Source organism: Eleginops maclovinus, chromosome 18 (assembly GCF_036324505.1).
Source record: "Eleginops maclovinus isolate JMC-PN-2008 ecotype Puerto Natales chromosome 18, JC_Emac_rtc_rv5, whole genome shotgun sequence".
NCBI lineage: Eukaryota > Metazoa > Chordata > Actinopteri > Perciformes > Eleginopidae > Eleginops > Eleginops maclovinus.
The window spans coordinates 2,488,363-2,503,426 of NC_086366.1; the positions used below are offsets into that span (position 1 = coordinate 2,488,363).

Here is a 15,064-nt window from a genome sequence, read left to right on the forward strand (position 1 = left end):
TCCTCCTAAAATGGAACTTAATTTCAATTGGTGTTGATAAAAGGCAATCACAAGAAGTCACTCCAAAAATAACAGGACATTCTGAGGTATGATTTCCAAATTAAAAGACCATTGCCATCTCATACATGAGCTATCGTCCATCTGCTTTTGGATGAAAAACTGTCCATAATCAATCTATCAGGACATTCTGATGTACAGTTAAAAAAAATACTGAAAAACGTATCAAATAAATACAATAAAAATAAAATTATATATAATAAAATAAAATATAAATAATAATTGTAATCAAGGTTAAAATATTAAAATAACAACCAAAAAGGAAAATATCGCTAATAAAACGGTTAAATAAATAATATAAGTAAAAACCAAAATAAATAAATAAAACAATATAAAAATAATAAATAATAAAAACTAAAAGACCAAATAAAAGGGGCTGTCGCTTATTAAAAGCTAGTCTAGAAAGATGTGTGTTAAGCTGTAGTTAAAAAATGCCAACCGGTCATTACGGTAATGTCTGATTGCAGTCATTACGGTAATGTCTGTTCGCAGTCATTACGGTAATGTCTGGTCTCAGTCATTACGGTAATGTCTGGTTGCTGTCATTACGGTAGTGTCTGCTCGCAGTCATTACGGTAATGTCTGGTCTCAGTCATTACGGTAATGTCTGATTGCAGTCATTACGGCAATGTCTGCTCGCAGTGATTACGGTAGTGTCTGCTCGCAGTCATTACGGTAATGTCTGATTGCAGTCATTACGGTAATGTCTGGTCGCAGTGATTACGGTAGTGTCTGCTCGCAGTCATTACGGTAATGTCTGATTGCAGTGATTACGGTAATGTCTGCTCGCAGTCATTACGGTAATGTCTGATTGCAGTGATTACGGTAATGTGTGCTCGCAGTGATTACGGTAGTGCTGACAGCGGCTCCGGGTGTCAGCTGATCCTCCTTCACTGTGGAGGAAAAGCTGCTGAAGGAAAACACTGCTGGATAAAAACCATGGCTGCCGAGATTCACTCGAGGCCCCAGACCGCCAGACCGGTTCTTCTGAACAAAATCGAGGGCCACTCGGACACTGTCAACTCGGCCGTTTTGATACCCAAAGAGGATGGAGTCATCACGGTCAGCGAGGACAGGTGAGGGCTAACGGTAGCTGGAAGTTGCTAGCATCGAGCTCCGTCTATTTGCTGGAGGGCGTAGGGATAAATATACAGTAAGGAATCGACTTTTTTCCATTATATATCCGCTATCATACCAACAACCCGAAAAGGGAAATACAACATGCGGTTTTCTTTCGCTAATAACTCAATATTGCTTTAGTAACGATATTATTTGAGTCTATTTTGATTTGGCTAGCTAGCTAATGCTCATAGCAAATACTACAAGTGAAATGGTGTAAAGTAACTACGTACATTTACTCAAAATACTGTACTAAATTACAATCTTTAGGGACTTATATTTCCATTATGTGCTACTTTGTAATCCTACTCCACTACAGTTCAGAGGTAAATGGTGTACTTTTACTCCACTACATATATTTAGTTGCTAGGCAGATTAGGATTAATGATGGTCAATATAATCAGCCCTTAAAACAGACTTTAGTTCACCTGCAGTAAATCCAGCAGCTACCCTGCAGTATACAAAGCCATTCAAACTAGCTGCACCTTTACCAGCTCTGAGAACACTTTAATGATCAATCATTATAAAACATATCAGAGATATTATTCTGAAATGGACCAATCAGACAATGACTACTTTTACTGTCGCTACTTTAAGTACATTTAGAGGAGAGTACTTTCTACTTTCACTGGAGGAACATTTAGAATACTTTTACTGTGACAGAGTATTCCTACACTCTGGTACTTCTACTTTACTCAAGTACAAGACCTGAGTACTTCTACTTTACTCAAGTACAAGATCTGAGTACTTCTACTTTACTCAAGTACAAGACCTGAGTACTTCTACTTTCACATGAGGAACATTTAGAATACTTTTACTGTGACACTTTGCTTTATAATACTTTGCATAAGCCACGCATGATTCAGCACAACATCTGGGTCTAATAAAAACATCTGTTTATTATCACATGGTTAATCATCAATACCATATTTTAAAGGGCAGCAGTGCAGTTATGGACTTTAACTTTTCCCACTTGCTATAGGTAGAGTATATCTTGTGTGAAAGCTGAGAGAAAGCAACATCCTCATTTAAAGATAAAGAAACTTAAGCAATGTGATGCAGTGTTGTGTATAAAGGGGAAGTTGTGGGGCAGAGAGGACACAGGTCTAAACAGCTGCTGCTTTTGATAGTGTGTGTGTGTGTGTGTGTGTGTGTGTGTGTGTGTGTGTGTGTGTGTGTGTGTGTGTATGCTGATCAGCACTATCATTTTCATTATAATTCATTATATCGGATCATTTCTCAACTACTTGTTTTGTAAAATGTCAGAAAATAATAAAACCTTTCCATAAAACTTTTGTTTTGTCAGTCCCTGAAAGAGGGAAAACTCCACACATAAGGGCGGTGGTGGCAAAGTCCATAAGTACTTGGCCTGGGAACTGGAAGGTCATCAGTTCAAGTCCCCGATGGACCAACCGTGGTGTCCCTGAGCAAAGGCACCGTTCCCTACACTGCTACCTATGGCAGCTCCAAAAAACAACAACACTAGGATGGGTCAAATGCAGAGACAGCATTTCATTGGCTTGTACCTGTACTTGCGCAGTGACAATAGGGTTGAATCTACTGTGATGAATCTAATTTGAGAGGCTTTAAACAGCATAACTGCTATTCTTACATTGAAAACCTACTTAATTTATCAAATATCAAAATATGCAAAGCCACCAGCTGTTGCGGCTCTAATGTGTGACAGATAAGTGTTGAAAAATCTTCACTTAAGTGACATATTGATTAGAAATAAGCCCCAAAACAGCTTTACGGTATACACATTTCAGCGGGCTACTTTAATTTGGTACTAGCCAAACTTCAGAATCTGTAACGTTAACAAAGCTTGTCGTCCTATTTGGATTAAAGTAAAGCAAAAAGTGACCTACCAAGTATGATTCTGCCCCATCTAACATCATGTAACCACACTGTTGATACATTTTTCAGTGCGGTTTTGTGAACAGAATCAAGCATTGTGTCTGAAGAGAATTATAGCTGATTTTCCAAGCGAGGATTAATCCCAGTCCCAGATCCAGGCTCTGTACTAGGGGTATTTTCCATCCAGTATTCCCAGTGAAAAGAGACATTTTTTATGAAGGCTGCTCCTTCTCTAAAGCAGGTCTTAGTCACCTAACACTCGTATGATTTTGGTGAACAATTAGGTGATTTAGTCCATCATCCACTTGGAGATACAAGGTGTCAGGATTTAATAAACCTCTCTTTTATGAAGTCAATCCAACATATGTGAGTTTAATCCCAAATCAAACTTAAAAAGTCTTGTTTCTTTAATAAGTGTCTTTGTTTCTGACTGTAAAGTATTATCCAATAAAAGCCCCATCAGGGTTTACAAGAGATGTGCTTACAGGTTTCCTGGAAATAAGTCAATCAGCATTAATAAAAAATACAATTAAATTTAAGGAATCTTAGGAAAATAAGCCCAAAACAAGATTAACAATCAGCAGTCCTATTTATTAAATTAAATTAGATATGATATGCTTCATTCATCTCAATTTGGAGGATTGTTTTACAGCCTCAGGTAAACAAGGCATGAAAAAACAGAGTAAATATTTACTTAGAAACACTATTAAAAATATATAATACACAATATAAAATGTACAAAATCAGTTAGAATACGCTGTTATAGACCAACCTTCACCTAAATGAATATATATGTAGATAATATATATCCATACATTACAAAGTGTGCAGTTTTTATTGTGTAAATCAGTTTTGTTGAAAGTGAAAAACTGAGGGAGGAACCTAGAATTCGTCTGCTAGCTAGAGGTGACCTGTTGTAGATTAAGTACTGTATATATTAAAGTGCTGAACCTTTTAAAAATGCACTTTAAGTTCTATATAACAACATGAAAAAGACCAACGAATGCCGCCATGAAGATTTATTCACTTCTTTTTTATCGGTGTCAATAACGCTTCATAGCTATCGTGCAGATATGATACTGTCTTTATTTATAACTCCTCTCTGGTTGATGAATTCCTATACTACTGTTTATACCTTAAATACTGTTCATACTGTATGTACACTTACATACTTCTGATTGGATGCTGACTGCATTTGGTCATCTCAGTATTTATACTCAAAGGGTAAACTCTAACCTATTTACTCTTTTCCATTTCCCATCAGAACCATTCGAGTGTGGCTGAAAAGAGACAGCGGTCAGTACTGGCCAAGCATCTACCACACCATCTCCTGTGAGTAGATCTGTGGGAATAATCACGCGTGTGCACGTCGTTCACGCGTGTTACGGTACAAAGCCCGCCTCAGTGCCGAGGGACTTTCCTGCTCACGCGCCGTGTTTCCTTGTCCCCTCCTTTAGCTCCGTGCTCCTGCATGTCCTACCACCATGACAGCCGGCGCATCTTCATCGGCCAGGACAATGGAGCCGTTGTGGTGAGAAGAAACTCAAATATAATGGCTGAATATTCTCAGACCAGGCTCACAGACCAGTGTGTGCAGGACCATAGCAACAGGTTGAAGCACCGACAGACTGAGGGGTGGAGGAGTTGTTCATTCTCTCTTTTTATGTTTAAAATAAAACCTGAGTGTCTGGTTGACGTGGGCCAAGATATCTGTATTCAGACTCCTTCAAATGCCCGTGGGTGCGGGAGAGTTGTTTGACTTTCTCCTCTGTTTGTTTTTCGTTCCCTCCAGGAGTTTCTCATCTCTGAAGACTTCAACAAGATGAGTCACGTCAAAACATATCCCGGTGAGAGACAGACACACAACAGCTGTCAGGAGGCATTTAGCATCGGGTTGAGATTTGGACCAATTTCAGTAGCGTGCTTAAGCTAGACTGTCGATGTGATCAGTCATTCATATTTTCGGTCATTTTTATGCATAATTGGTGAAATAATGCCAGGGAAAATACTGACTCTGGTTCCAGCTTCTCAAATAAGAGATTTTGCAGCTTAATTTAAAGTAAGTCACTACAAAACAGCATCCAAACACTGTCGCTTGGGCTCTGAGACCGGCTCTCAAAGTCTTAACATCATCAAGACCTTAATTGTAATCAAAATGCCTTTTACTAATATTTAAACGTCTTAAAATAGGAAAGAAATAAGACCAATAAGACATGATGTATAGATTTAATCAATCATGTTTTCTGTTGTGTTATCCAATAGTAAATTATAGATTATTTCCATCAGTAAAATTAATCAAAAGACTCTCATAACGAGCTCCACCCGGACCCATAGCGGAGAAATGGCACGTGAAATTGGCCTTAAATTGTGACTTGCATTGAGCTGTAGGGCCACTGTGGGAAGCTGCATTTCTTCCCATATGTCTTGACGAAGCGATTAATTCAGCGTTAGTATTTATCTTACATTTCCATCTCCTGTCACGCTGCTACGATCAGAATGTTCCGGACAGACAACAGTTCCTTTTAGTCTGTGGTGAACATGGGTCAAGTGTTCCTCCTGTTGCTGTTGGACAACAAATCACCACGTCACCACTAGACACAGAACCGTGACTCAGCGTCAGATCAAACAGCCATTAGTGTGTGTGTGGGGGTGTGTGTGGTGTGTGTACTTCAAAGACAGGGCAGGGCTTCACGTCACCCTGTTCCCCTCGGCTCCTAGCTGCAGACGAGGGAGTATTGACTTTTTATTTTGAGTTGTTTTCACAGCCCTTTAGGCAGTGCTTAAAAACAGCTTGGAGTTTCAGTTCAGTTGTTTATTAATATCACAGAACAAAGGAAAGGATTCAAACGTCTGTGTATGCCATTTAATTGCCGGAGAAAAGATCCTTTAGCAAAGGAGCATAGAATATGAAGGAGGACACAGAGAATGGGCTGTGAGCTATCGTTGTTTGGTTGTTAAGGGCAAATATCGAAAGCATTTTCTCATTAATTCAAAGTAGTACTGAGTGGAAAGAGAGGTACATGTAGCACAGAAAGGTCCTGAGGGTATATTTTTGCCTCGGCTCTTATAATTAATCTCCCTGTCTTGTACTAGGAATGACTAATTTTTCTAGCTCTACTTATAAGAGACGCTTTGTGTTACTGTGAGTCATAAAAATGGGATTCATAAAAATAGCATTAATCAGATAAATGTAACAGGGTACGGTCTGTCTCCAGATAATGGAGTTTGTCACACTGTGCAGCGATTTTCCATTTAAGTTCTCCCTCTGAATGTGGGGAAGAAGCCATGTTTTTGAGGAAAATATCCAAACCCAACATGGAGTCCTTTTGCTTCTGAATTGTTACGCCAAATGTCATTGTTTAAGATCCCTGGCTCATCAATTATTTTCTCACTTCTGCAAAGTTCAGCTTGTGTTATTAAGGGAAATTATGTTTTGCTCTGTCAGTTGTTTCAATATCCTGCAGGGAGGTTTAAAGAGGACACATTCTGCTCTCCTGGGACATGTCTCCATGCTTTACTGTTCAAAGAGCTCTTTATGTTTCTCATACTGCCTGTGCTGCAGCTCCTCTTTTCACCCTCTGTCTGAAACCAGAGCCCAGTCTGCTCTGATTGGTTAGCTGGCAGGCTCTGTTGTGATTGATCAACCTGCTTAGAGATGTCCCGCCCCTTTAGCCAATCACGTACAATGTGTTGGAGCGCTAGCCAAAAGAAGAACAAGTAGAAGTGATGGCAATATGTTCTGGAAGTATTCAGAGGAGAGGTGTGGGAGAGAAACACAGGGATTTAAGCTGTTTGCAGACCATTTACATGCACTAAACAACACACTACAGGAGAGGAAACACCCCCAAAAAGCATAATAGAGCCTCTTTAAATAAGCCTGGTTCACCTGTTATAAGGATATTGACTCAAAGAGAATCAGTTGCATAAATGGGTAGCATCAACAGGTTTTGTATCGCAGCTTTTGGCCAGAGTTCTGAACATAACGGTGGATAAACAGGGTGTTTGAGTTTAAACGTCCAGACGTTGAGGACAACAGTGGGCACCTCTTTTAGATGTGATCCCAGATGGAGTGTTAAGTCTGTCTGAAGGGATTGGTCTGTCTTAGCGTGGATTATAGGGACTCTGATAATGCAGAGAGCCAACTACTCTCAGACGGAGCTCATCCCGGGCAGCTGGGATACAAAGCCTGATGAATTGGTTGGATCTACTGGGCGTTTAACCAAAGTGACTTTTAATTAGGTAATTTATTTTCTTCTGGGTACTTTGATTAACTGTTTGTTGTATAAAATGTTAAAACAATGAAAACCATTCATCTTTGTTTCTTAAAGTCCAAGTAGATGTCTTTAAATGTCTAAAAACATTCTCTTTAGTAGGACAAAACAGGCGAATGGATCTACTGTGATGCAAAACAATCTCAGACTTGATTGATTATAAAGTATTTGCATCGCCTCTACAAAGAATCATGCAACCAAAACACTTAACATATTGTTTATTGCTTATAAGAAGTCGTTCAGCTTGAAAGAAAAGCATTGAAAATAAGTTGACTAAGACAAAAACAACCAATAAGAGGGGAAAACCCAAAGATATTTCCTTTAAATATGACATAAAGCAGAGAAAAGTGGTAAATTCCACATTTGAGAGGCTAAAAAAACTGCACTTATTGCATGACAAACTACTTGAGTAGTTCTTGTTCTGCTCCTTCACTAACCTAATAGTCGACCAATCACTGCAGCTCTACATTTATTGCATGTGTGTGTCTTTGTGTGTTTTGCAGCCCATCAGAACCGTGTGTCCGACATGGTGTTCTCCCTGGAGAGTCAGTGGGTGGTGAGCACCGGACACGACAAGAGTGTGAGCTGGATGTGCACCCAGAGCGGCAGCATGCTGGGGAGGCACTACTTCACCGCCTGGGCCTCCTGCCTCCAGTATCCTGACATTCATAAGACTTAATGGTTTGAAATAGGACACCCGGATAATCTGTCCAAAGCTTTAGAAGAGAGACGCAAAACAGAAAGGACTTCAATTATTTCTACCGACACCGACAACTGGAGAGAGTTTATGTATTATACAGAAACATACACTAACTAAATACCCTAAAACTAATCCAACCCTGACTACTAAATACAACAAGTAACACATTTAGCTACATCAATCATTCAGTTCCTATGGACCCCTCTAAAGCTGGTGCATTTCAATCTTAAAGACCCTTTATTCTACTCTATATGAGATCCTTCAACCCCTCCCTGTGTGAACCTTGACTCCCGCTCAGATACGACCACGAGACGCAGCACGCCTTCATCGGCGATTACTCGGGTACGATCACGCTGCTGAAGCTGGAGAAGCAGACGTACTCCACCATCACCACACTGAAGGGCCACGAAGGTACACACACACACACACACACACACACACACACACACACACACACACACGCCTGCATGCATGTAGAGAGAGAGTCATGTGTGTCATCGAAGCATATAATCCATCAGAACGCCTGCTCCTCTTATTAGCCCCGCACCAGCCCGAGTGGACCAATAGCATCAGTGCATTTTATGTGACATTGGAGCTTTGGGAGGCCAGTCGCTGTGCTTTATGGACTCTGACATTTACTTATGAAGTAAGTGGAGCTCTGTTGGCAAACCAAGTCTCAACACGAAATCCCATCCTGTGGTTTGGAGGATGTTAGGGAACATTTTCTCTCCTGCAGCTCCTCAGATCTGCAGTTTGAGTTGAGGTCTGCCAGCTGTTTTCAAGCTGCTCAGTGACTGTTTAGATGGGAGTGTTGACATCCTGGAAAACAGACAAATGAATCTCTCAGATTTGTATTTGAAAGGGGTCAGTGCACTTGTAGCTGCGCCAGAATTGCTGGATTGCAAAACACAAATGCATGAACAAGAAAACCTTTGAATGCATTTCACAGCTCTGTCTTTGGTCTGCAGACGTGCCTCGTTGCTCAGGATAATGAATATTAATCATTCTGATAATGATGGATATGGAGGGAGTGGTTCTGGGTTCAAGCTGTGCAAAAGCTGGAGTTCCTCCCAAATATTTGATGATGGAAGATTGATTAAATGGAGAGTAGAAGGAAACGTCTGACCTTTCCACTCTGTAACCCCGTGTGATGTCATCAGTGGTGTCTGAACCACTGAGGTACTGGTATGTTGAGGAGCTGGAAAAAGATGAATAAAAGCTGGGTTTTAAGTTCTTGAGCTTCCTGCAGTTCTCCCAGCATGCACCAGGTGGCGCCTCAGTCCCACGGCAGGCTCTTGCAGCCCCTACACACTCTCACTCTGTCTGTTGTCTCACTCTCAGCTGAATGAGGCTCCTTCTTTCAGGTGGGGGGGGGGGGGGGGGGACGACATAAAATAATAAATCAACAAACAGCGTTGCACATGGCGGCTGTTGAATCAGTACTGATACAGACTTCTTATTGGGGGGTTTAATAACTCCCACTCCCCACTTCGAAACGGCTCTTAATATATCAGACACTTCCTCTTCAGGCAGCATAGCCACTCTGTGGTGGGACCCGGTGCAGAGGCTGCTGTTCTCGGGGGCCTCGGACCACAGCGTCATCATGTGGGACATCGGGGGCCGCAAGGGACGGACGCTACTGCTGCAGGGACACCAGTGAGTCCACCTGTGTGATTGTATACTGTGTTAAGCTCCCCTCCTCTGTGTCAAACACTAAAGCCAGGAAGGAAACACCTACTCTCCAAGGTGTCGGCAGCAGCGGTCCTTAAACATGTTCTATTCATCTCTCATGTTCTTTATTTGTCTCCTGCTAATTCTACAAGTACCAACATGTGTTTAATAGACTTCCATTCATGGGATTTAAACATCTTTACTGTATGAACGTAGAGGACAACTGCTTCTGTGGTCAGCACAGATGGAATAAGTGAAGTGTCCTCTTACGTAAAAACCAACAAACGTTAAAAACATGTTGGTTTTGATTATTGTTTGACCTCTATAGTCTTATTACTCATGGTGCTTTGTGTATGATGACAGTATTTATTCAATACTTATATCCAGCTGACAGATACTCAAGCTATCATTTGGCATTTTGTAAAGATATTATATCATAGCTTACCTATCAAATAAAGTGTAGCTCCAATATTTGAGGTATTCTTCTTTGAGTTTGAGTTCCAGCAGTTGCACTTTAGCTGCTAAATCCTCGAATTTCTTCAAGAACTTTAATTCATTCTCAAATTGGATGTTGTTTATCGCTAACAGGTAGTTTTTCACAATGAAATAAAAGCAATAAACAGCAAATATAAACATATCTACAGTAGAAAACACAAACATTCTGGATCAATTAAAAGGTTCTTTTAAAAAACAAAATAGTGCAGCAACAGAAATATAGAGTGAAGCTACAGGAGCAGAAAACATATACGTACTAAGGTAGTACATCAGTTACAGATGTGCACGGTGGTTGTTGCTGTGTGCATTAATAAGAGCAGCTACAACTGAACTGCACCTGCAGCATAAATAACCCTCTGTTGTTCTCCTGTGACCTCTCAGGGAAAGTGATGTAACCTTCTGCAGGTTTAAATTCTCTTCATTGTTTATTGTTTGTTCCCTCAGCGAGCGCGTGCAGTCGCTGCGTTACCTGCAGCTGACCCGGCAGCTGGTGTCGTGCTCGGCTGACGGAGGCATGGCGGTGTGGAACATGGACACCCAGAGAGAAGAGGTCCGTATCACCTTTTATACCAAAACACACACATCAACACGGTCCGCTCAGACGCCAGATATAGGATTTGGAGTTAACTGCACTGCACAGTATACACCTTTTGCATTTCTCTAATTTATGTTTGAGTAAAAGGCATATGGTGTGTGTGTGTGTGTGTGTGTGTGTGTGTGTGTGTAGGCGCCGCAGTGGTTGGACAGCGACTCGTGTCAGAAGTGTGAGCAGCCGTTCTTCTGGAACATCAAGCAGATGTGGGACACTAAGACCATGGGGCTCCGGCAGGTAGGGTCCGACCTCAGTGCGTCAGTCGCTCTGATTTATGCGATGATTTACACCGCTCTGTTTCCTCCGTGCAGCACCACTGCAGGAAGTGCGGCAAGGCAGTGTGTGGGAAATGTAGTTCCAAACGCACCACGTTTCCCATCATGGGCTTCGAGTTCCCGGTGCGGGTGTGCGACGCCTGCTTCGACACCATCAAAGAAGAAGAGTGAGTAAAAAACGCTTCGTGTCTCAAACTTTGAGACACGAAAACCAAACAATGATCCCGCAATAAGACCAATAACGTTTGATTCACCCCATGATTTCTTATTCTATATTCCTATTTTCAATGTAACTACTACAACAATGCAAGGTTCACAAGCCAGTTGGAATAACAGAAGAAAGGAAATGGATTTATTCAGCTGAAAACAACGTGGGATAGAAGCTCATGTTGTGTGCAGCTATTAAAAAGATGCAATTCAATGCAGCTTTAAGTGTCATGGCAAAACATTGGTTTGTCATGAGTTAAATGGATTCTATAAATGTGAAATCTAGCATTAAAGTGCATCTGACTGAATTAGCTAGGCTTTAATTTTCATACTAAAAGTGTTTACTGTAGTCCGAAATGATTGGTATTAAACATATTTGAAAGGGAGAGAGAATAACACTCTTAATGTTCTTATAATCTGTGTGTGTGTGTGTGTGTGTGTGTGTGTGTGTGTGTGTGTGTGTGTGTGTGTGTGTGTGTGTGTGTGTGTGTGTGTGTGTGTGTGTGCGCGCGCCTCTGTGTCTGTGTCTGTGTCTGTGTGTGTGTGTGTTGTGCAGTCGAACACCGTTGGCCACGTTCCACGAGGGGAAGCACAACATCGCCCACATGGACATGGACCCGTCCAGAGGCCTGATGGTGACGTGTGGGAGCGACCGCATCGTCAAGGTAACAACGGCTCTGATTTGATATTGTTAATACAGCAGATAATTTGTGCGTTTATTCAGGAGGAACACAACGGAACGAATCGAATATGTAAAAGAAATGTAAAATCTAAAAATCCTGAAGACTTTGAATTATTTCTTTTTTATTTTGTTTTCTCTTTTTATTCCAATACTCAAATTCCAACCTCCAAAATCTATAGATTTCCTGCTTTTCTTTGTTACATTTGTACATTTCCATGGATATTTTCTCTTTGCTGATATTTTATAGACCATATGATCTGATCTGGATTAAAAAAATCTGCAGATTAATCCTTAAAATAAGATGTAGTTTTTAAATTTGATTCAATCAATGAAACGTTCTTAAAGTGAACTGAAAAACAAACAAATGTATCGTGAACTTTTATTTGTTTTCTGTGTTTTTTTAAATTATTGTTATTGGCTGTCGTCTCCACAGATCTGGGATGTGACGCAGGTGGTTGGCTGTAGCTTAGCAACAGGCTTCTCTTCGCGCTGATTGGCCAACAAAACCCCACCAAGCCCCGCCCACTCTCCCAGTGTCATGGAAACCCCTCTGTACAGCCACATCAGCCCCAGGAACCTGCAGCTGCAACCAGGCATGCTGTTGGTGTGTGTGTGTGTGTGTGTGTGTGTGTGTGTGTGTGTGTGTGTGTGTGTGTGTGTGTGTGTGTGTGTGTGTGTGTGTGTGTGTGTGTGTGTGTGTGTGTGTGTGTGTGTGTGTGTGTGTGTGTGTGTGTGTGTGTGTGTGTGTGTGTGCGTGTGTGTGTGTGGCACAGCCCTACACATTCCTAAAGCTTCTCAAACACCTAATTTCACTCATTTTCGGTCCTACGCGACAGCGAGTGCGATGCATTTTTGGACTTTTTGCTCTAACCCGAAGCACAATTGTGTGTGTGTGTGTGTGTGTGTGTGTGTGTGTGTGTGTGTGTGTGTGTGTGTGTGGTTGCATGCATCGTAATTCTTTCTCCTATGGGAGGAATGGTATTGATATTAGTGTTTACATTATATTAATATTTCCGATGCTTCTTTTGACAGTTGTTTTTTTGTTACCCTTGCACTGTAAAGATAACTAACGCATACACCTGCTCGCTCATTACTGTGGCCCACACTTACTGCGTATTGCTCAGTGTAACATGTAAACAAATCAACATGATCGTGTGTACATAGCCCTGCCTCGTGTGTATAGTGGATAGCTGCTTCTCGCTGATCAGAAATAATCAGCTTCTCCTCTTCTCTGTTTCCTTTCACTCGTTGGCCTTAAATCACTCTCAGGAGGTTTTACATCAGTGGGTTGTCTTCATGTAAACATTGGTAATGTGTAAACACTCAGTGGAGGAAAGGAGATCAATCTTACAGCCTCTCTCTTTCTATATATATAATGGAAGTCTCCTCAGACACTGCTGCAGAAATTAGATTGACCCGTCAGATGTTTGCAAGACATCTCTTCCAGGAGAGGCGTGGGGAATTTCAGATCAACGTTTGATCAGTGTGACTTTTGGTTATTGTTTTCCGCTTCACCTCCTCTTACAGTTACACAAAACAACGTGGGACACTTTCTGTGTCTATCATGCATTATATTCACACTTACAGCACTGAAAAAGCCACTATCATACTGGTTTTTAACAAATACAACCCATCAAAAAGCACCGTATAATGACTTCTGAGGTAAAGCATCATAATAACTTCAGACTTTATAGGAACGCCACGTCTGTAATCCATTCAGAAGGAAGTGTAACGCATTTATAAGGTTTATAAAGTTTGTTTAAAGGTCTGTAATGCATTCACCTGTAAGCCAAAGTGACAACAGAGGGTATATTAAAATGGCGTTATGAAAGCCGTACAATATGTCCACCAGGTATTCTACTTTATAACATCGTGCATGATTTAAGAAGCCTCTTATGAAGCCTTTTAAAGTCTTTATAACGCCTTGCATAATTCAAAAGGCCTTTTAAACGCCGTATAACGTCTTTTATATGTGCTTTTACTGCAAGAGTAACTGATATTTATTATTTAATTACCTTAAAATAACTTATAATCACAGTATTACGCATTTTAACTTGAAATATATCGCAACAATGGGAATTATAATACACGATAACATCATGAATCAGAATTATGATACTTTATAAGTCATTTTAAAATGCCTGTAATTGTTATTTAGCATCGTGAATACAACTAGCTGTAGTCTTTCAGTGCTATAAGTGTGTTTATATCGTGTCACACGGCCTCCGTAAGATACATTTTCACCTGTTGCTTTAAAAATATATATAAATATTGCACGTTTTTTTGGCGCAAACTCTGTTTTCTCCCCTCAAAAAGGCACTTGGGTACTCTCGTAGCACTAACTCCTCTTCAGGGTGTTCCTTCAGAAAGCCTTAAACTCCCTGAGCGTTCCCTCCTTCCCTCTCAGAACGCTTTATGTCTCCTCCCGTCCTTTTACTTCCTCACACGTCTCCTCTCTCGCTCTCACCACTGCACTGAATTGCACAACTCGTGGTCTTTTCTGTCGTCCCATTCAACTCTTAAATTCAGATTTCGGGATGTGGGTAATAGCTGGATTTCGATGTAGCGTCCCTGTAAATAGCGGCTCCTAGTCTTAGACTAACGCTTGCCTTATTGTAAGTGTGTGTGTGTGGGGGGGGAATTAAAATAGCATTAATATGTTGATTTGAAAATGTATGTAGTCACATTCCAGGTTTTGGATCATGTAGTGTGTATTTATATTTGTAGTAAAGTATTTATCTATTATTGTGAATGGTTGTTTCTTTTTCTTTCTGTCAAAGAACACTCCCGTAAATGAAGCACATGAACCCCGCAGTGGTTTACATCCCAACATGAACACAGTATGAACGATTTCCCATCACCTAGCCCCGGCCTTATGACGTTTACATGCAACAGGAGAATACTCTGGGTTAGACTGAGTGGTAATAGTTTCAAAAAAATCGACCATTTCCGTGTTTTTTGGGTCGTTTTCCTCCAAAACATTGAATTATAGGTAGAAAAATAAGGACTTCCTTTCCATCATGTTTTTATGGAAGCTTTGTCTTTAAATGTTCTTTATAATTATAACTGAAATCTAAAGAAATGCATCATTAAAGCTCGATAACGTGAAAGAAAGAAAGATGAAATCCTCTTTATTGA

General features: G+C 40.7%; 1 protein-coding gene across 2 annotated transcripts; it reads left to right on the plus strand.

The window, feature by feature from the left end:
- The first annotated feature begins 922 nt into the window (after window positions 1–922).
- wdfy1 (WD repeat and FYVE domain containing 1) lies at window positions 923–14,678 on the plus strand. 2 transcript variants are annotated; one of them, XM_063906741.1, is made up of 12 exons: window positions 923–1,133; window positions 4,298–4,365; window positions 4,491–4,564; window positions 4,826–4,880; window positions 7,808–7,958; window positions 8,303–8,415; window positions 9,534–9,660; window positions 10,615–10,720; window positions 10,898–10,999; window positions 11,074–11,204; window positions 11,801–11,909; window positions 12,360–14,678. In XM_063906741.1, exons 1-12 carry the CDS (start codon window positions 997–999, stop codon window positions 12,417–12,419), a joined length of 1,233 nt encoding a protein of 410 aa, XP_063762811.1. In that variant the 5' UTR covers window positions 923–996; the 3' UTR covers window positions 12,420–14,678. The 2 variants fall into 2 exon arrangements, with proteins under 2 accessions (XP_063762811.1, XP_063762812.1); XM_063906742.1 differs by having other exon boundaries at window positions 1,083–1,210.
- Window positions 14,679–15,064: the final 386 nt, after the last annotated feature.